At 45.8% G+C, this 22,445-nt stretch overlaps 1 protein-coding gene across 1 annotated transcript in view; it reads right to left on the reverse strand.

Moving 5' to 3' along the window:
• Positions 1 to 14,871: 14,871 nt before the first annotated feature.
• Positions 14,872 to 22,445, reverse strand: part of Srd5a2 (steroid 5 alpha-reductase 2) — a 39,653-nt gene continuing 32,079 nt past the window's right edge. Inside the window, exons 4-5 of the mRNA XM_045151366.1 lie at positions 19,810 to 19,960; positions 14,872 to 14,963 (exon numbers count right to left, since the gene is read on the reverse strand). Coding sequence (XP_045007301.1) covers positions 14,897 to 14,963; positions 19,810 to 19,960 — 218 coding nt within the window. The 3' untranslated portion in view covers positions 14,872 to 14,896. The remainder of the gene's footprint in view (positions 14,964 to 19,809; positions 19,961 to 22,445) is intronic.

Here is a 22,445-nt window from a genome sequence, read left to right on the forward strand (position 1 = left end):
CCCAGCATTCCTCTCTCTCTAAGGCTTAGGATTCCCTTTTTCCATGACGCCAGACAAGTTATAGAACCTTAACCTCACTGAATTAGGCCACAGTCAAGTCCAAGTTTCCATCAACTAAACAAGCAAGCTGCTAGTAATTGATCTAGCTGCTCACGATGACACTGATTTCAAAAGCTCTGGCATCTGACCCATGTCAACCCAACATCGTGTGCCGTCATCCTTGACAGCAAATACTGCATCAGTCAGCATTTAGTTAGAGCAAGAAAACCAGCTTAGATTTAAGCACAAAGATACTTAATGTTGTAAGAAAACTCTTTAAAAATATAACCAAAAGGGCAGGAGAGATAGCTTAGCAGTTAAGGCACTTGCCAGTGAAGCCTAAGGACCCAGGTTTGATTCTCCAGGTCCCATGTAATCCAGATACACATGGTGGCGCATGCATCTGGAGTTTATTTGCAGTGACTAGAGACCCTGGTGTGCCCATTCTCACTCTCTTTCTCTCCATCTCTCTGTCTAATAAATAAATAAAAACAATTTTTTAAAAGACCAAAAACCAGAACCAAAATGGGAGAGGAGTGTTACATTGCTTGGGGATTAGGTTGTGCGTGATTCACCTCCATCTGTATGACTTAAGTTCCATAGGCTGAGGCTTTACGCAGCAGAAATTTGTTTTCTCACACTCTGAAAAGCCAGAACGCTTCTAAGTGTCACCAAGACTGGTTCCTCCTGCAGCCTCATCTTTTGACCTATAGATGGCCATTGTATTAATCTGTGTCTCCAGAAAAATAGGACCAATAGAATGGATGGATAAGTGGGTGGATAGATATATTGATAGATAGATTGATTAATAGATTAATAGATAGATAATAGATCACTTATTGATAGATTATGATGATTGATTTATAATAGATGATGATTTTAGATAGACAGATAGATAGATAATACATGATTGATTGATAGATAATGATAGATAGATAATAAATAACTTGTTAATAGGTGATGATAGATAGATAATAGATGATTGATTGATAGATGATGATGATAGAGAGAGAGAAAGAGAGGTGATAGGTAGGTAGATAGATAGATAATAGATGACTTATTGATAGGTGATGATAGATAGATAATAGATGATTGATAGATGATGATAGAGAAGATAGACAGATAATAGATGACTTTATTGATAGGTGATGATAGACAGATAATAGATGATTGATTGATAGATAATGATGATAGAGAGGTGATAGGTAGGTAGGTAGGTAGATAGGTAGATAGATGATACTGTTTCAGTTACTTTCTTCCTACTGTGAACAAGACTAGAATTAGAATACCTGACCAAGAGAAGACAGGGACTTCCGGTTAAGATGGCGGTGTAGGTACCACGCCAAAGCAGCCTGGGGGGAAAAAGACCAAAAAAACTCAGCAAAATACACACTTTTACTAAAAAGTGAGGTGTATAGGAAATTGAAGCGGCAGCGGAGAAGTAGAAGAGTTCCAGAGCATCCAGAGCCCGTGCAGGCGGGAAAAGTGGCTCCGGCAGCTCAGCCAACCTCCACGATTGCGGCGCACCAGAAAGCCGCCAGACTCGGCTCGAGCCGCAGGAAAAGCCAGGTGCGGGAGCTTCCCCTCACACCGCGCTCTCCGCAACTCGGGAAACGTGAGGGGAGAGCGGCAGCTGTAGGAAAAAACCCCACAGGGGGTCCCCACGCTCTGCCCGGATAAGGCGACACCCCAAATCACTCACTCACGAGAAGCGGTCTTGATGCAAACTGCAAGAGGATTTTATTCCAAGCGCGCTGGGGCCCACAGTCGTACACCGCACAGGGGTAGAGGACTGCAGAGCCCCGAATGCAGGAATGGGGTAGTTTTTATAGGGTTTTTAACAAAGCCTGTGCCTTAGACCAATCATTTTCTAATATTAGGAGCCCCGCAGGGTGTTAGCCAGTCAGTTGGTGCCACCCTATAGTTTCTAAGCCAATTAGTTTATGACCTTGGTGGTCAGCGTTTGCGCAGGTCCTTGGGTGGGAGTAGCAGAGTGTGGTATCAGTCTCCTGTGACCTTGGAGGTCAGCACTTGTGCAATTCCTTAGGTGGGGGTAACAGAGTATGGTATCAGCCTCCTATGACCTTGGTGGTCTGAGGCAGGCTGCTACAGCCTATGGTGCGAGTTACTAAGGCTTACAGTGTAGGCTACTAAGGCTTACAGTGTGGGCTATTAAGGCTTATGGTGCAGGCTATTTACAGAAACCAAATAAGTGGTTCACTTCATTACTCATTTCCCATCCTTGAGGGCTATCTCATGCCCTTTTACCTAGTTTTATATTAGGAGTGGGCTCTGATACAATGAGAAGAGGGATTCTTTACTTGCTTCTGACAGAGAGTAAAACCTGGAGTTTGAGGTATGCAGGTGGCCCGCTTAAGCTCCCTTTGGAGCGTGATAGTATTTCTGAGCTTCTGAATTCTTGGGCCTTTCACAGCGAGCAGCGGAGGAGCAGACCGCGAGGTAGGAGAACACGTGGAACAGCGAGAGAACCAGAGCAGCTGTGGCTCCCTCCCCTCCCCCACCGCCTGAGCCCAGCTCCGGCGAACAGAGCAGCGGCCCGGGACCCGACCATGCCAACAGTGGGACCCAAGCAGGAGCAGAGTTCGGCAGCGGCTCCAGCACTGGTAACAGCGGCCCCAGCAGCAGCAGACCCAGGAGCGGCAGCAGCGGCAGACTCGGCAGCAGCAGCTTCAGGGGGAGCCGCGGCAGTGGACCCAGCAGCAGCAGCTTCAGCAGCAGTGGTGGCTCCAGCAGTGGCAGCTACAGCAGCAGCAGAGGCAGCAGCAGCGGTGGGTCCAGCAGCAGCACCTTCAGCAGCAGCAGCTACAGACCCAGCAGCGGCAGCTTGAGCAGCAGCAGTTCCAGCAGCAGGGGTGCTGATCTGCAGGGCCACACTTGCCAGGCTCGGTTTGCCCCGCAGGAAAAGCCAGTGCCCAGCTCCAGAAATCAGAACAGCAGCCCGACGACCCAGGCAGCAACTTGACTGAGACCAAAATCATCCAAGGTAACTGGGATTGCACCAGGGAAGGGTCTCACTTGGTCGCAAGCTGACTTGGATCCCTCAACAGACCAGAAATCTTAACCTCTTTGTTGATAGAGGATCTGGTCATTATAATAACTACTCTTGCATACATACTCGGGGCTGTTTTTGATTGAATGTGTACAGTGTTTAGTTAAATTTTAGAATCTACCTGTATTTTATTCCACTCAGCCTGCTTGAATACTCCTATAGCAAGGAAACTCAACCCCTAAGAACATCTTTGTAGATACTCTGAGAGCCTTAAGAGCCACACCTAACACCTTAAGCTCCTACCCTGAAAATATATTACATCAAATCAATTGATACAGCTAAGAATACCCAGCTAGCTAGAATACCTGACCAGAAGCAGCTCAGAAAAGGAGAGGCATTTGTTTCAGCTTTTAGTGCCAGAGGGTAGAGTCCATCATGGCAGGTAAAACTCAGATTGCAGAAGGATGCCATTGTCACATCATCATATTCGTAGGGAAGAGGTAGAAAGATCAAGAACAGACTGGGCATGGTGGTGCACACCTTTAATCCCAGCATTCAAGGGGCTGAGGTAGGTAGAGCACCATAAGTTTGAGGCTAGCCTGGGCTACAGTGTTCCAGATCAGACTGGGCTAAAGTGAGACTTTGCTTCAAAAGAAAGAAAGAAAGGCTTTAGAGATGGCTTAGCAGTTAAGGCACTTATCTGTAAAGCCTAAAAACTCATGTTTGAATCTCTAGGTCCTACATAAGCCAGACAGTGATGCAAGCATGCAATGTCACACATGCACACAAGGGGGCGCCCAGCCTTGAGTTTGTTTGCAGCAGCTAAATAAAGGCCCTGGAGTGACCATTCTCTCTCTCTTCTTTCTTTCTCTCTCTCTCTCTCTCTCTCTCTCTCTCTCCCTCTCCCTCTTTCTCTGTCAAATTAATAAGTAAATAAAAATAAAGAAGTTCTATGATCCATAAGTAGTAAGCTGGAGACCCAGGAAAGCTAATGGTATAGTTCTAGTCCAAGTTCAAAGACCTGAGTACCAGGAAGCTGAGGTTCTGATCTGTGTCCAAGTGTAGAAGACTGGTACCCTCGTCAAAGATAGTGTGGGCAAGGGAGAATTCTCTTTTGTTCATCCTTTGTTCTCTGCAGTAGACGGGATGAGGCCCGTCCTCATCAAGCACAGCCGTGAGCTGACTCAGAGGTGAGCCTCATCCACAAGGACCTCACAGACTCTCAGAGTAATGCTGGACCAGCTCCGGAGCACCCCATGACCCATCCGAGTTCATACACAAATCGAGCCACTGGAGCCGTCTTCTGCCTGGGTCTTCTCATGTTCTTCCCCTGCGCATGACAGTGTCCTCATTGCTTCTTCTTTTATTTTTTTTAATTTTTTTCTGATTTATTTTTATTTATTATCTCTGAGAGAGAGAGAAAATGGGCATACCAGGGCCTCATCCTTTTAAACACACCATGTATATTAAGCTAAGGCCCAATCTAAAGACACATTTACAGTCATTGCTTCTTTAAAGGCTATCTCCAAGCACAGTTAAATATAGTGGCTCCAGGAGTTAGGATTTTAACATACAAACTTAAGGAAAACATAATTCAGCCTGACCCCAGACAGAGCCCATGCTGGTCCACGTCACAATCCCTCCGTGTTTGTGACAGCTGTACAGGACCGCGCCACCACTTGAGGCTCTGAGGAACCACAGCGTCTGCATCCTGCTCCTCTGTCCCTTCCTGCTGTGCCCTTGCTACGGGAGTCTACGAAGTATTCCAGAGTCAACACTCCCTGCTGTCACAACTCAGGTCACTGTGGCCCGTGACATGCTGAAACCAAGAGTGCTGTGCTGGAAATGCTGTCACTACCAGAAACAGAGCAATTTCTCTCCGCCCCCTTCCCTCCCTCTCCCCGTCTCCCTCAGCTTGCAATCCTGCATGAGTGCCTCCCTGGTAAAAGCACAACTATTTCTACTGGCGATGGAATCCGGCTGTCAGGTCCTGCCACACTATGAGAACAGGGAAAGCAGCCGTGAATCTGAGAACCAGCAGCTAGGGTCTAGCATGGAAGCTTTTCATACAGCGTTTGAGCAGATTCCCGGAGGAGCAGAGGGCAGCTGTGCAGACACCACAAAGCCAGGATACCGTGAGCAGAAGGATGAGCAGCTGTCAGCTTCTGTGATGGCATCCTGCCTGGCTCATCATGGGAATCTGGAAGGCAGTGTCCCTGAAATAAAATGGACAAAGAATAGCAGGGAGAGATATTTGGGGCACCAGATCACAGAGGGTCATATGACGCAGTGACAATACAATTTATCCTAAAGCAGAACACTTTGAAAGTAAGGAGGTGATGCTATTCATAATGATAGAGGGACAATAATTATGAAATACAATATCCCAGACTAACCAAGACACAACCGCTATTTATAAACCATTGCAAGGATTTTTTTTCACACTGAGTTGACAAGGGAAGTCATTGAAGAGTCTAACAACAGTGACACGCTCTCACGTTTTAAAGGGAACACGCTGGCTTTTGTGCTAAGCATGGCATATGGGGACCCAAAAATGGAAGCCGTCAGAAACCTACTTCAGTCATCAAAGTATGGGCTCATGGTGCTGGAATCAGAGAATAGCTGTGAAAGGAATTCAAAGATGACTTGGATCTGAAGTACAATGGGACAGAAACTGAGGTGGCTCCAGATTTAGGGATCATTCTTACACAAAAACTAAAGTGGGCCTGGCTCCCTGGGCCTCTTCTCTTTCTACATGCCCTCCCTTGGTAGCCTCACTCATTCCCTTGGTTCAGATGGCAGACATCTTTTTTACTTATGGCCCTGATGTCCAGCTCATATGTAGTTACTCAGACCTGAATTCCCAACTATTGTCCCTTGAAGTGTTCATCTGGCAATGTTATTGGATCCCAACTCTCTTTTCAGTTTTTAAACTTTTTCTCCTCTGGCAGTCTCTCTTAAATAGTTGATAGTTCAATCAATTCCTCAGAGGGGAAAATAAAAACATGATATGATCTTTGACTTCCTGTTTTGTTCACACATTGCATCCAATTCATCTATAATAGTGTTAGCTCTACTCTCAAACATAATGTAAATACAAGTATTGTTCACTCTTTCCACCACCATCTTGGTTCTTTTCCTCGCCCTTCCTCACTGGGTCCACAAAGCCAAGCCAAGGACTGGTTTTGTGTATGTGTGTGTGTGTGTGTTCCTCTGTGCATGTACACACTTGTGCAGGTGTGTGTGTGTGCACATATGTGTATGTGGGTGCACCTGCATGTGGAAGCCAGAGGTCAGCCTTTGATGTCTTCCTCCATTGCTTCCCATCTTAGTTTTTGGGACAGGCTCTCACATGGAGTGTGTAGCTCCCTGATTGGGCAAGCTAGCTGGCAAGCCCCGAACCTTACTGTCTGTGCCACCCCAATTCTAGGATCATGGGCATGCGCCACCAAGTCTGATGTTTTATGTGGGTGCTAGGGATTTGGACTCATGTCTTCTTGCTTGCACGGCAAGCACTTGACCCGCTGTGTCATTGCCCTGGCCCTCCTCCATTCTCTGATCACCTGCTGTCCACCTGCACACAGTAACCAGAACCCCAGCCCTTGCAGTTCACAAGTCAGGTCCTGTCTAGGATTTCCAGCTACCTCCTCTCTGCATGGAATATTTTGTCTTCTCCAACACTCACCATTTACATTTGGCAAAACCAAAACATCTGTCTGAACTTTCCAAAGCTACAGACACAAGCCTTGACTGCAGGCTTATCAGATCTTCCTGGGCCTTGTATTTGATTCTCAGCCTTTTACACAGACATGTCACCTGTTGTCCTTACCTCAGGTCCTCAAACCCTGTGCCTCCCTCACATTGGTTTCTAAACAGATCCCTGAAGTGAATGGATCGTGAGCCCTCAAATTAGGTTTTTCTTGCCCTTATTCTCCGGGTTGAAGGGGATTCTAGGAAGAATACGGCCTTTGGGTTTGGACAAACACGGCATAGAATCCCACCGTCATCAGCTCTCCCCAGGTCCTCTTCCCTTCCCTAGTAATATGAATGCAGTACCTGCGGATCAAGATTTTATGACATCAAATGATGATCCACAAAATCCCCGTCATCCCACACCTAAATAAATGTATTCTTGCTTCCTTTCTTAGTCCCTCCCCTCAATTTTTACTTACCTTCCCTATCTTTTTTTTTTAATTTTTATTTATTTATTTGAGAGCGACAGACACAGAGAGAAAGACAGATAGAGGAAGAGAGAGAATGGGCGCGCCAGGGCTTCCAGCCACTGCAAACGAACTCCAGACGTGTGCGCCCCCTTGTGCATCTGGCTAACATGGGACCTGGGGAACTGAGCCTCGAACCGGGGTCCTTAGGCTTCACAGGCAAGCGCTTAACCGCTAAGCCATCTCTCCAGCCCTTACCTTCTTTATCTTTTTCAACCTTCCTTTCTTCTTGAATCAAGTCAACCTTGAGACACTCCGGCCCTGGGGATGACACAAACCAAGACTTGAGTTAAACAGCAGAGCTTGCATTCGAAGCTAACCAGATTCTTTGGGTTCACTTGAGTAGAGGAAACTTGGTTTTGCTTCCCTACCTGTACAGACTGAATTTATGTATGAATGAGCAATTTCTTCTACTGCCAAAAGTAATGAGATCTCTGAAATATAGAGGCTCTGAGAGGGGAATTCAGTGTGAAACTGATCTCATTTGATAGGATACTTAAATCTCAGTGCCTGCAGAGAAACTATCTTGTTGAAATACGAGAGTGCTTGGCTCATGCTATATCTTTATTTATGTAATATAGATTGTAGAGTGGAAAGGGGGAAAATGCTATATGTAGACCTTAAAAAGGAGTCCTACTCTTTTTTTTTTTTTAATTTTTAAAAATTTTTTTTGATTATTTTTATTTATTTGAGAGCGACAAACAGAGAGAGAAAGAGGCAGAGAGAAAGAGAGAGAGAATCGGTGTGCCAGAGCCTCCAGCCACTGAAAACGAACTCCACACGCGTGCGCCTCCTTGTGCATCTGGCTAACATAGGTCCTGGGGAATCGAGCCTTGAACCGGGGTCCTTAGGCTTCACAGGCAAGCGCTTAACCACTAAGCCATCTCTCCAGCCCAGGAGTCCTACTCTTAAATGAGGCCCCCCATTTTATGAGAGAAATGGGGGAGCTGTAGGTAAACTTTGGTAAGGGAATGAAGACACCTAAAAATGGGTTCCTGCAGATCTCTGCATGGGAAAAATATGATCATAGATATGAGCAGGCTGACAGGTTGATGAGTGTTTTGGGACATAGTTTTGTCAGAGCAGGACCCAGACTACACCCAGACTATACCCGCAGTGTTGTCAAGGAAACGGAACAGACCACACCAGCTGTCGAACACTTCGTTCTCTTCTTTCACAGTCTTTCCCTGCATGCTAAGTACTCTTGACCTAAACACATAATACATTTTTGTTTAATGTTTTGAAAAATATAATTTTCTTTTGTTTATAAAGAAGCAGTTGTTTGGGCTCAGATTCAGTGACTCTGCTCCCAGTTCTGTGGGGCTGAGACCATTCAGCCTTCAACCAGTGTTTACGCCTGTCACCATCACTTGCCTGAATATAGAGTTGGGGAAAGAGGTAATTCAGCAGGAAAGGCAATTAACTACTTTTACGGAGGTTGACTCCAATCCTGATGGTATGTGCGCAGTGAGACTCTTCTAGATGTCAGCACACATGCAGTGAGCCTCTTCTAGATGTCAGCACGTGTGCAGTGAGCCTCTTCTAGATGTCAGCACACATGCAGTGAGCCTCTTCTAGATGTCAGCACGTGTGCAGTGAGTCTGTTCTAGATGTCAGCACGTGCGCAGTGAGCCTCTTCTAGATGTCAGCACGTGTGCAGTGAGTCTGTTCTAGATGTCAGCACGTGCGCAGTGAGCCTCTTCTAGATGTCAGCACGTGTGCAGTGAGTCTGTTCTAGATGTCAGCACGTGCGCAGTGAGCCTCTTCTAGATGTCAGCACGTGTGCAGTGAGTCTGTTCTAGATGTCAGCACGTGCGCAGTGAGCCTCTTCTAGATGTCAGCACGTGTGCAGGGAGCCTCTTCTAGATGTCAGCACACATGCAGTGAGCCTCTTCTAGATGTCAGCACACATGCAGTGAGCCTCTTCTAGATGTCAGCACGTGTGCAGTGAGCCTCTTCTAGATGTCAGCACGTGCGCAGTGAGCCTGTTCTAGATGTCAGCACGTGTGCAGTGAGACTCTTCTAGATATCAGCATTTGCACAGTGAGGCATTCATTAGCACCTGTATGAGCCCAAAATAAAGGCTTAGAGATTCCATCACCCCTCCAGTTATTCTTATATTCTTTCTACAAAATATCAACACTTTCTGGGAGTGAAGATCACCATCTTGGTTCTGAGCCTGAACGGGTCTAGTAGATTGCCCATTGTCAGGACCCTTCCTTCAAGACAGAGCCTTTTTATTCTATGTATGTTTCAGATGTTTGCTTGTTGAAGAAAATTCCAGGGTTTTCAAGTTGTAGCACACAAACTCCAGAGACATGCACCACCTGGTACATCTGGCTTTTGTGGGTCCTTAGGAATCAAACTCAGGTCCTTTTGCCTTGCAGGCAAGCATCTTAATCATTAATCATCCCTCCAGCCCATCAGCACCCAATTTAAACCAAGGTCCTACCCACTTCCCCATGATCTTCTGGCATGCCGTTTTGCATCTTCTATTTCAATCCCTCCTCTTACTTATCTGTTGGTAGTCTATCCTGTTAGCAGTCACCACAAAACACTCTTTTTGTTTGTTTGTGTTTTTCAAAATAGGGTCTCACTCCAGCCCAGGCTGACCTGGGACTCACTCTGTAGTCCCAGGTTGGCCTTGAACTCATGGCGATCCACCTACCTCTGCCTTCTGAGTGCTAGGATTAAAAGTGTGCACCATCATCTTCTTCTCACAAAACACACTTTTAATGCCATGTTATCTGTAGGTAAACTTGTGGCAAAAAAAAAAAAGCATTGATCAATGAAATTCAATTGGCATTTGCTTTCTATTCAACGCTGCAGCAGTGCATCCCCTATAAGAAAAGATCCTTCTTTCAGCAGCCTCTGTCATGAAGGAAAGTGACGTCTATGAACAGGATGGATGTCCCCCCTCCCCACGGGCCTCATGGAACTTGGATGCCACATACACACCCCGGAGCCATTAGCTCACCTCTCGCAAGGGTCACAACTACACAGACTCAAAACCGTCTTTATGAGGTGAGCTGACAGAAACACAGCTAGACTATTTATTGTAAGACACAGCCAAATGGCTTGTGTCTAAGGCGGCTTCTCCTTATGAAAATGGAGCTCTCGGAGGAGTTTATGTTCACCCTTGGGAGAACCTCTGTCCCTGCACAAGGATTGGCTCGGGCCTGTGCCTGGGCGTAAAGGAGGGGATGATGCCCCTGCCTCAGCAGAGCCCACCCACCCAAGTCCTGCTTTCCCTGCCGCCCGGCCACAGCCTCCACATGCTTTCTTTGTCTCTCCTTCTCCTTCATCCTCCTCCTCCTCTCAGATGCCTGCCAGGTGGGAAGGGGTGCTCGATGGCCCCCATCCAGGCTCTGACTGCACTCAGCGGAAACAAACCCAGAATGGAACCAGCACGGGGCTCAAGGAGCCACTCAGCTTCCCCAGTCCTAAGTTAGCCCCCCCAAATCGCAAGCCACGGTCAGTGAGAAGCAGTGAGACGCAATATGAATAACACAGGACTTTACACCACAACTCCGTGAACTCACCCAGAGAGTGAACACATGTCTTGGAAATTAAAACCTCTCAAGCCAGGCCATGGAGTCCTGTGAGCGCTCCCACTGCCGCCCGGCTCCATGCGAGTCTGCTTGTCACGGGGCAGTGTCGATGCCATCAAGCCCTCAGCAGCCTTCCAGAGGATTCGCTTCATATTCATTGTCTCCCTGCTCCTTGGCTCTGCCTGGGCCGCTGCCTAAGGCTTACTGGAGAATCAAAGGGCAGGCAGGAAAGGAAACGACTCTTCCCAGATCCGTTCCTTCACACGTGGTGCCAAGAGCTGGCTCTTCTGCCCTTTAGTAAGGTTGTCATGGCTGTAAAACTACAGGCTGCAAAACCTCTGGATCATTTGTCTGGTCTTGGAAGGTTTTAGCCTTTCTCAATTGCTGTTGAGTTGCAAAGTTCTCATTAATGCTTTTTTTGTTTGTTTGTTTTTTGAATATGAAAGAGCCAATGTTGCTCTGTTGGAGGTTTTGTGAATAGAAACCTTTTTCCCACTGAACGTAATGATCATCTCTACTATGCCAAGGGCAGAGTGCGAGAGCCTTTTAAATTAAATAGGTTTACGACAAGGACATCCACCAATTCTTCCAGAATGAGCAAAACAGATAGTTTACAAACATTTACAAGACTGGATATGTATAGCTGAATAGTGGCCCAGCACTTAAGCTCTGGCTTGCATGAGTTTTATAGAAATCAACTGGCAGCCTATCTAGTCCAACTCAGAGCTGTGAATGTAGCCAAATTGTAGAGCATGCATTTACCCAGGGTCCAGGTTCGATTCCCAGAACCCGCTAATAATGTTGTGTAGTAAATACCCAATTGGTGATTGAGAAAATGCATTCAGACCCATGACACTTTTCGGGGTCTCTCCTGTAAGTGTCTGTTGTTTAGAGGGAGGGTCTCACTCTAGCCCAGGCTGACCTGGAATTCACTATGTGGTCTCAGGGTGGCCTCGAACTCACAGTGATCCTCCTACCTCTGCCTCCCAAATGCTGAGATTAAAGGTGTGCACCACCACATCTGGCTGTCTGATCTATTTTATGAAGAAAAAGGCTTTCGGGCTGGGGAGATGGCTCAGCAATTAAAGGTGCTTCCTTGCAAAGCCATACAACCTGGGTTCAGTTCCCACGTAAAGCCAGATGCACAACGTGACATTATGTGTCTGGAGTTCGTTTCCAGCAGCGGGAGACCTGGCGTGCCCTTTCTCACTCTCTCTTTCTCTCCCTCAAATAAATAAATAAATGCTTTTAATAAACGAAGACTGCTGACACTCAAAGGGACACCCTGAGCTTCTCTTCAGACCAGTTTTGTTGCTGTGAACCTTTGGGAAAGCACTTAACTCCATGAGTCTCTGTGTCTCCATCCACAATGTGTAGGGTGACACTGGCTAGTGTCTAAAGTCGGCTTCAAAGCCAGAGGCTGGGGAGAAGGGCTGTGAAACACGCTCTTCTGGGCATGACATGCATTGCATTCATGACCTCACAATGATTGTTATTACCTGCACAATATTGGGCTCATCAATACACCGTCACATTTCAGAGAGGAATATATAAGGTCCCCGTCTCTCCCTGAGGAGTTATTGGCAGTCTCACACACATACACACACACACACACACACACACACACCCTCAAAATAGAAGAAGGACTGGTTGGGAAGAAAAAGGGGTTCCAAGTAAGGAGAGGGCTTAGGGGTAAGAGAAGGTCATGGGAGGTGATCATGATCAAAATACATCATATATGTGTATAAAATTGTCAAATAAATAAAGTCTGCTTCAGGTGGTTAAGTCTGGATTTTGAAAACCAAACAAATTCACCTTCTCCAAGCCAGCAGAAAAGGTTTTCTTTGTAAAAGCCTTTTGGGCAAGAGCAAGACAATGCATCTCGATGGCTGTCATGGCTTGAATATAAAATGTCCCCGATGGGCTGTGTTTATTGAACATGTGGTCCCCAGCTGGGGACACTGTTTGGGAAGCTCATGGAAGCTTTAGCAGGTGAAGCCTGGCTGGAGGAAGTGGGTCACGGGGTGGGGGCTTTGGGGTTTTAAAGACCGGCCTCACTTCCTGTTCTCCTGCGGCTTTCTGGGCACGGATGCAACATGACCAGCCAGCCTCTGGCTCCTGTGCCAGGCTTTTCCGCCATGAAGGACTGCACCCCTTGGACCTGCAAGCCAGGAGAAACCCCCTCCTTCTTTAAACCGCTTCTTGTCAGGTACATGGTCACAGCAACGAGCAAAGTAACTAATAGTGGCTGATCTCTGGAGAATGCTTGCATGAAAGCCATTCCACGGAGACCTCTACCTACATGCTGTTACAGGGTTTTTAGGACAAATGGGGGAGGTGTGTTTAGGGATGAGCACACATTCAACTTTTAGTGTATATAATCCACACAAATATTGCAGCCTCAAATAATGAGAAGTAGGAGTTTAAAACAACCACTCTTGGGTACTGAGAATCCCTCAACCACCAAAGGAAAGTTTCATACTGTGTGCTGTTCACTGCATATTATGTTGAAGTTAACAAGCTCTGTGATCCTGCTAACTCGAATGGCAGTAATATTCAAGTTGTGGGCAGATCTCTTCCCACACCCAGACTGGTGAAGTTGCTACTTAAATTGAGATTCACCTGTATGAAATTCTAGGAAGTGCCCACTTGTGGCAAAAACATACAATTGCCAAACAGCAGTTTTGTCTGAGATCAGTGAGCACTGGAAAGTGGTAGCTGCTGATTATTGAGCACTTCTCGTATTCCAAGGACTGAGGCAGGTGTTTCACACGGCAGGATGATAAGGGATCAAAGTCAAGCAGCTTCCAAGGCCAGGGAGAGGACCGGGAGTCTTCTGTTTTAAGTGGGCTTAATGCACCGCTGTAAGATTTATCTCCTGAGTGCTATGGCTTGGGTCTTGAGTGTCTCTCAAAGGCCCATGTGTTAGGATTTGAGCCTCAGTTTGGCACCATGGTGAAGAGGTGGAACAGAAGGGGTGAAGCCTAGTGGGGTGTCTTGGGGTCACAGAGGGGCATGAGCTCACAGGTCTGTGGGAGCCTGCTCTCTCCTCTTCTCCTTTCCCCTCCCTTCCCCCCTCCTTCTTGACCTGCAGATGAATTGCTGTTCCACCACACACTCCCACCATGATATGCTGCCTTACCACGGGCCCAAAGCAATGGGACCAACCCACTGGGGACTATGAGCTACAACAAACCTTTCCTCTTCCTAAGTTGATCTGTCCCAGTTTGTGTGTGTGTGTGTGTGTGTGTGTGTGTGTTAGTGGTTGACAGCTGACGAACATACTGAGTGTGTTTTCCTGCTGAGTATCCCTAAAATCCAGGGCATAGCTGACCTTGGCACATTGTCCTGTGTCTGTCTTTCCTTCTTCCTTTCTTTCTTTCTTCCTTCCTTCCTTCCTTCCTTCCTTCCTTCCTTCCTTTCTTTCTTTCTTTCTTTCTTTCTTTCTTTCTTTCTTTCTTTCTTTCTTTCTTTCCTTCCAGAGAGAGTATGAGCATACCAGGGTCTCTTGCCACTACAGATGAACTCCAGACACATGCACCACTCCATGCACCTGGCTTTACCTGTGTACTGTGGAATGGAACCAAGCGAGTGCCTTTAGCTGTTGAGCCATCTCTCCAGCCCCTCCCACACCTTTTCTGAGCTTTTTTGGAATCCTGAGGTATGGTTGAGAAGATCTGTAAGACGTACTTATTCTTATTCACAGCCCCTAATTTCAGGTTGGAATAACGAAGAAAGAAAGTAATACCAAAAAAGCACCTATATATGATAATTTCATTTTTATCTTTATGTCAGCCCAGACATTCTTGCTTACAGAGCTATCTGACATCAACACAGAATAGGGAAAAGCCACATGTATTCAGATCATCCAGTGGGGGGGGGGGGGAGGCATTTGGGAAAAGGTTGTAGAAGGGAAACTAAGAAGCATATATCACTGTGTGTGTGCGTGTGTGTGTGTGCACACATGCGTGTGCACACAAGTACAGTTTCAGTAATAGTTTACAAGTCATAGGGTCAGCAGCTTGACAATTTTCACTGGTTTTGTGGGAGCTTTACTCCTTTTCAATTTGGTTTCTTTAAAAGATGAATGGAACCAGGGCTTTCCGAGATCTTGGGTAGTCCTCGAACATCTTGAGGTAGAACCTGAAAAGACAAGGAACAAAGGAATAATTAATTACAAAGGCCACGTAGCAGTGGGCAGCAGTTATGTTTTCTCTACCCGGAATCCCGGTCACAAGTCAGTCTAGTTATTTAGCGTCTGACTATCCTAGGTGTCCATTTGCCCATTATTAGTCATCCTTTTCCTACAGCCTGTCTCTTGTAAGCGTTGACGCTTCTTGTACTGGGAAATAAAAAAATAACTGCCAGAAAATAGTGGTGAGGGTTGAACTGTGTTTCATTGTACCTATTGCCACTTCAAAATTGTTAAAATGGTAAATTTTATTATATATATAGCCAGATTTTTTTAGTTTTTTTCTCAATTTTTATTAACATTTTCCATGATTATAAAAAATATCCCATGGTAATACCCTCCCTCCCCCCCCCCACTTTCCCCTTTGAAATTCTATTCTCTATCATATCCCCTCCCCATCTCAATAAGTCATTTATTTATTTATTTATTTATTTATTTGAGAGTGACAGGCACAGAGAGAAAGACAGATAGAAGGAGAGAGAGAATGGGCGCACCAGGGCTTCCAGCCTCTGCAAACGAACTCCAGACGCGTGCGCCCCCTTGTGCATCTGGCTAACGTGGGACCTGGGGAACTGAGCCTCGAACCGGGGTCCTTAGGCTTCACAGGCAAGAGCTTAACCGCTAAGCCATCTCTCCAGCCCTTTCTTTTATTTTTATGTCATGATCTTTTCCTCCTTTTATGATGATCTTGTGTAGGTAGTGTCAGGCATGAAGTTTTTTAATATTATTTATTTGTGATGAGAGACAGAGAAAGAGAAAGTAGGCCCACCAGAGCCTCCTTCCCCTGCAATGAACACCAGAGGCATGCATCACTTGATGCATCTGGCTTTATGTGGGTCTTGGGGAACTGAACTCAGGCCAGTGGGCTTTGCAAGCAATGCCTTTAACTGCTGATCCATCTCCCCAGCCCCAGATTTGTTGTTAAATAGCTCAGCTGACAGGAAACCAAATTCTCTCAAGAACTATAGTCAAAGTTAACACTAGAGACTTGGAAACATCCCCCCCACCCCGCAAAAAAAAAAAAAAATCCCTTCATGAGTCCTGGAAATACCAAAATATGGGTTTAATTTTGTCTCCCAAAAGGTAGATTGAAGCCCGAACCCCTAGAGCTCATTTTGGAGTGAAGGTCATTGCAGACATAATTAAAGTGAGCTGGCACCGGGTGAGCCCTTAATCCATTATTCTTAAGATAAGAGGAAAACACACACCACACCAGATGCATTGGAGCGAAGGCCATTTGAAGAAAGGCCACCACTAGCCATGGAGCATCAATGGTGCCAGTCTCCACCAGTGCTGGGAAGCCAAGAAAGGACCCTTCTCTCAAGACATCCCAGAAGGCCTGGTCCTGTCTACTCCTTAATCCCAAACTTCTGGCCTCCAGAACTCTGAAAGGATACACTTCCATTATTTTAACGCATCCAGATGGTGACCATTTCTTATAACAGCCCAAGGGGAGTAATGTGTCTTATAAAAAGCTTCTAACCTATGTGGCCAAATTGTTCTTTTAACTAGTTGAAGCCAGTAGCCCTTGAGGCATAATAAAGACAAGGCACTCTGCTCAGTAGTGCCTCAGTTTGGTGACAAAAGCAGTAATAAGTACCAGATATGGCTGGTCCTCAGGGTCTGGTATGAGAAGACCCTGCATATGACTATCCTTGCTTCATAAACACCTTCACAAAGCCCTTTTAGATGTGTGTGTGTGTGTGTGTGTGTGTGTGTGTGTGTGTGTGTGGCACCTGGGCTGGAGAGATGGCTTAGCAGTTAAGACACTTGCCTGCCAAGCCTAACAACCCATGTTTGACTCCCCAGATCCCACATAAGTCAGATACACAAGGTGGCACATGCGTCTGGAGGTTGTTTACAGTGGCTGGAGGCCCCGGCACACCAATTCTGTCTCTGTCTCTAGCTCTTAGTCTCTCTCATTAAAAAATAAAAAGGCTAACCCAGATACAGCACTCCTAGGCATATATCCTAAGGACTCATCTCATTTCCTTAGAAGTACATGCTCTACCATGTTTATTGCTGCTCAGTTTATAATAGCTGGGAAATGGAACAAGCCTAGATGTCCCTCAACTGATGAGTGGATAATGAAGATATGGCACATTTATACAATGGAGTTCTACTCAGCGGTAAAGAAAAATGAAGTTATGAAATTTGCAGAAAATGGATGGATCTGGACAGGATTATACTAAGTGAGGTAACCCAGGCCCAAAAAGCCAAGCGCCACATGTTCTCCCTTATATGTGGATCCTAGCTACAGATGATTGGGCTTCTGCATGAGAAGGTAAAAACTCAGGAGCAGATGCCAGTAAGTTAAAAAGGAGATATAAAGGGAAGAGAAAGGAAGGGAGGAGGGTACTTAATAGGTTGGTATTGTATATATGTAAGTACAATGATTGAGATGGAGGGGGGATATAATGGAGAATGGAATTTCAAAGGGGAAAGTGGGGGGGGTATTACCATGGGATATTTTTTATAATCATGGAAAATGTTAATAAAAATTGAGAACTAAAATACAATATGGAACTTTCCTTAAAAAAAAGGCCAGTCTGTTGGATTTGCCTCAAAAAATAGTAATAATAATAAAAGACCCCCCCTGGCCTTCCTGCTGGGAAGTCATACACAACCATACAGCCTTCATTTGGATTTTGTACCAGCTGGAATCTTCTGGTGAGATTCCTGACCAAACACAGAGTCTATAGTCTTCAGAGACTCTACAGGTGCTGGGCGGATGCCCTTGCCTCCCTCACCCCTTCTCTGCCTCTGATGAACAACAGACCCTCCTGAGAGGGAGCAATGTTATGCTAAGTCTCTTACAGGCTAAAACAATAAACCGGGTGTGATGGGGCACGCCTTTAATCCCAGCACTCGAGAGGCAGATGTAGGATTGCCGCGTGAGTTTGAGGCCACGCTGAGACTCCATAGTCAATTCCAGGTCAGCCTGGGCTAGAGCAAGACCCTACCTCAAAAAAGAACAACCAAAAAAAAAATTAAAAAGCTATGAGAAGAAGCATTAGCCAGGCTGAGATACTGAGGCAAGAACTAAATTAGGGTGCCAGAGGTCTACATCCAAGCCATTTCCCTCTGGACGTCCATGTTCTATCTCCTGGTCTCCAGAACTCACAGGCTCTCTCTTTCTACAAAATCCGTTTTAGGTAGAGGAGCAGAAGTTCACGTTTAGGTTTAAAGCCAGTAACAAAACACTGTCCTTTCCTTCCCATCACTACTTTTAGTTCCCTGCCGCCCACCCCTGCCTGACTGGGGTGCATTACACTTGAGACCAGACCTTCAGAGGGAAGCCTCTAAACGCCTGCAATTCCAGCATTGACCAGGAGAGGGCGCATCCCTGCTAACCTTACCATTCCAGGAAGTCAGTGACCACTTTGGCTGTAAGAATAGAGAGAGGGTGAGGGAAGGAGGGCATTCTGGTGTTACAGGTTCCAGAATAAATAACCCTTTAGTAGGTTGCAGCGCTCTGTGATTACCTGAACTCTTAACCACAAACCTTGAACTGAAATTGGCCACCGTGGACTGGAGGTATGGCTTAGCAGTTAATGTGCTTGCCTGCAAAACCAAAGGACACAGGTTCCATTCCCCAGGACCCACGTAAAGCTGGATGCACAAGGGGGCACATGCGTCTGGAGTTCATTTGGAGTGGCTAGAGGCTCTGGCATGTCCATTCTTCCTCTCTCTCTCTCAAATAAATAAATAATAAATAAAAATCGGCCACCCAATCCTGGAATGGTGGTGCATACTTGTAATTCCAGCAATGGGGAAATAGAGAAACCACAAGTTGGTGGCCAACTTGGCAACATAGTGAAACTAGCATGATCCTATCTCAAAAAAGAAAAAGACACGGTAGTGGGAATAGAATGTGGGGAAGAGAAAAGACAAAAGGAGAAGGAAATAGCTAAAAAGTACATGGGTACAGGGCGAGTGTCTTCCCAGTGGTCCTCCATCCTAAACATTCCAGACAATTACCGGTGAGCTTTGAGAAGTGCTAGCCAGAGTCGCATCCATGGAACACACTTTGAGAAATGTGGTTGTAGTGGTGTAAATGTGTGGCCCCATAGACTCAGCCTTGAATCTTGAGTCTCCAATGGGTGGAGGCCTACTGTAGAAGAGGTATGTGGAAGAGGATCTGGAGTCCAGCCCTAGAGTGTGTGGAAAGCTGTTGGGAGTTCAGAGCAGGCTGTGCTTGCTGGTGTTGGTGTTTGCTGGCAATTTGGTGATGACTTTCTGCTTGGACCTGTGAGAGGGAGCCAGCTTCTTCCACCATTGGTGGGGTAACCCTGGAATTTGTAAGCCGGAAATAAACCCCTCCCCTTGCATAAGCTGCTTCTGGTTGGATGTTTGTCCCAGCAACATGGAGCTGAGTGCAGCAGTGGTTAAAGGGAATTGAATTGGAGGGTGGACATGGATGTTACTTCTCCTAATTCATTATCTGTAGCTTGCTCTGCAGTCGTAGCCATCACCAGGCACAGAGCTGGCGTCAACCAACTCATTGCTGGGCAGCCCTTTTCAAGACAGACACAGTGACTTCCAAATGGTCGCCTCAGACCACTCTGTACTGGCCTTGTTTTTGCTCTTAGAAAAAAATTACTGCTGCTGTCACCTACCCAAACCCCAACTTTAGTAAAAGCCCAGAAAGTCAGAATTGAATAGCCCAGATTATTGTATTAAATTATTTCCCTATGAAAATAAATACCTCAGGTTTCTAAATCCTACTCTGTGTGCTAAAAGCCTGTTTGGAGAGAAAAGCTGCCCAGGTGCTGCCATCTCTCTTGAAAATTTTACCTGTGATGGTGGAAAGCTCGCATGCCCAGAAAACAAAGGGAGAAAAATGCAAACGCAAGAGCTGGAAGGCACCAAGAGGCCAAGGCATAGCCAATCCACTCAATGATCTCACCAAGGAAATTGGCTCCCGAAACATACGTGAACAAGCCACCTGTGTGAAGGATGAAAAAGACAACATGCAGAATATTAAACCCCTTAATGTTGTTTTCCTTAAGGATGACTTCCTTGCCTATAATACCCTGGACCTTGTGCAGAAGCACTGATCTAGTGCAAAGATCCCATACGTCATCGATGAACACAGCGAATCGCATGTTAACACACTTGCTTAGTTATGTTTGATGTAGGTATCAAGGAATTAATAAAAATCAACTGAATTCATAGTATGTTTATCATTGTTTTCTTAATTAATGAGTATCAATCTAAACCAACATCATGTCACAAATCAGAAATTTTTTGTTACAAATAAAGGGTTGGATTTATATCAAGGAGGGTGGGAGCCACTGGCCCACCTAAATATATTGAAGGATTACGTGAAACGATTCGTTCTCATTTGCTTATTTCTCAAACTCACACACTTGTTTTCTTGGGAACAGCTAGAATTTCAAATATTCTACCTCTTGGTCTCCAAAAGGTACAGTCAGACGTTGCACAATGATGACACACATGATGGTGAACCTATTCAATTAGAGTGGGACCTCAAAACCTCCTATCACCTTCTGACATCACACCATCACAATGTCACAGCACCGTGGCAGAGCAGGTGTCAACAATTCCTATCACCTAGTGACATCACAGCCACCACAATAGGACAACACGGAGCACTGCTTACATGTGTCAATGCGGATGTAAACAAACCAGCTGCAGTGCCTTCATATGACAAGAGCACAGCACATACAATCGTGTACAGGGCCATGTGTACAATGTGTACAATGACCATGTCATGGCTTGTGTATGTACTATATGATGCTCTTTATGGTCATTTTAGAGTATTAGTCTACTTAGGAAAAAAGCTAACTGGCAAAGAGTCCCAGAAAAAAAAGTTGCTCCATGTATGCCATTGCCCGTGGAGATCTTCAGTGAGACATGATATGGATATAAAGCACATGGTATTGATGCTCCTGATCCTGTCTAAGCCTAGATTAAGGCGTGTACACCTTAATTTTTAACAAAAAGTAAAAAGTTTTAAATAGACTGTACTATGTAACCTAGATGGGCAGTAGGCTGCACTGGATAGGTTCTTGCAAGTACACTCTATGGTGCTCACAGTACAAGGAAGTCTTCCACTTCATTCACAGAAGAGATCTCGCTCCAGGTATATGACAGTTTTATTTGCTGCAACTAGGTGGCAGTCTATCCCTCACCCTACTGGAGTCTGGAACCCTCTGCTACCTCAAGGGTACTTGTGATCTTCTTTCATCAGGGAGAGGAAGGAATAGGGCTTTTGTAGTTCAGTTTTTTGAGGCAGGGTATAACTTAGGCCACCCTCAAACTTGACATATAATCAAGGATGACATTGAACTTCTGATCCCCCTGCCTCCACCTCCTGAGTGCTAGGATGACAAACTGTACCATTGCACCAGGTTTTGCAGAGTTGAAAATTTCACCTAAGGCTTGAAGCATGGTAGGTAAGCACTCTGCCAACTAAGCTGCATCCCCAGCCTCCTCGTATCTCTCTTAAGCTCCTGAGTACAGAACAGAAATGCCAGTGTGGAGCTGGAGAGCTTGCTTAGTGGTTAAGTTACTTGCCAGAAAAGCCAAAGGACCCAGGTTCACTTTCCCAGTACCTACATAAAGCCAGATGCATGAGGTGGAACAAGTGTCTGGAATTCATTTGTATTGGTTACAGGCCCTGGCACACCCATATTCTCTCTCTCTCACTCTCTCTCCTCTCAAATAAATAAGTAAAATATTTTTTGAAAACTATTAAAAAATAATTTGAAAAATAAATGCAAATGTGTTGTGGAGGGGACAGAGAGCAGGACTACTCAGTAGCAACCCAATGTGTATGTATTGCATATCCGTGCCTTCAGTTCACGCTCTCCACTTGTAAATCCCTAGAACGGGCTCCAGGGAAGACTGGAGAATACTGTTAAGTAGTATTGAGAAAGAACTAGAATGAAGCAAGGAGAAAATGGAAACAGGGAGAGATGAGAGGAGGGAATATCTGACATGCAAGTTGAGGGACAGAATACATGGAGTGGAAGGGTCTTGGGGGAGATGATAGAGGGGAAAGTATACAAAACTAATGACAGCATGAGCCAATACCACAGAAACTTCCCTCCTGGAATGCAGACTAAGGTATAACCTCAATCAGGGGGTGGGGGAAGTCACCCAAGCAGAAGTGTCCTGTGGACGGTAGAGAAAGCTTCATCCTAAAACCACAGGCTCTGGCCAGTGCCAGAACTGGGTTACCCTCACAGTGAGCTGTTGGTCAGGAAGACCCGTGAACTCCCCAAAACGATTCAGAGCACTTGGCTACCCTCCAGAGCTAAATGGTAAGATCCTGTTGCTGAAGACATCACAGACTGCAGACACAGGCTATCTAGAGATCACACCAGCACGTAAAAGGAAGCAGTTCCCAGACGGCTGGCCCTCACAGTGTTACAAAGGGCTGTTGGAGCCGGGCGTAGTGGCAC

Source organism: Jaculus jaculus, chromosome 5 (genome assembly GCF_020740685.1).
Source record: "Jaculus jaculus isolate mJacJac1 chromosome 5, mJacJac1.mat.Y.cur, whole genome shotgun sequence".
In the NCBI taxonomy this organism is placed as follows: Eukaryota; Metazoa; Chordata; class Mammalia; order Rodentia; family Dipodidae; genus Jaculus; species Jaculus jaculus.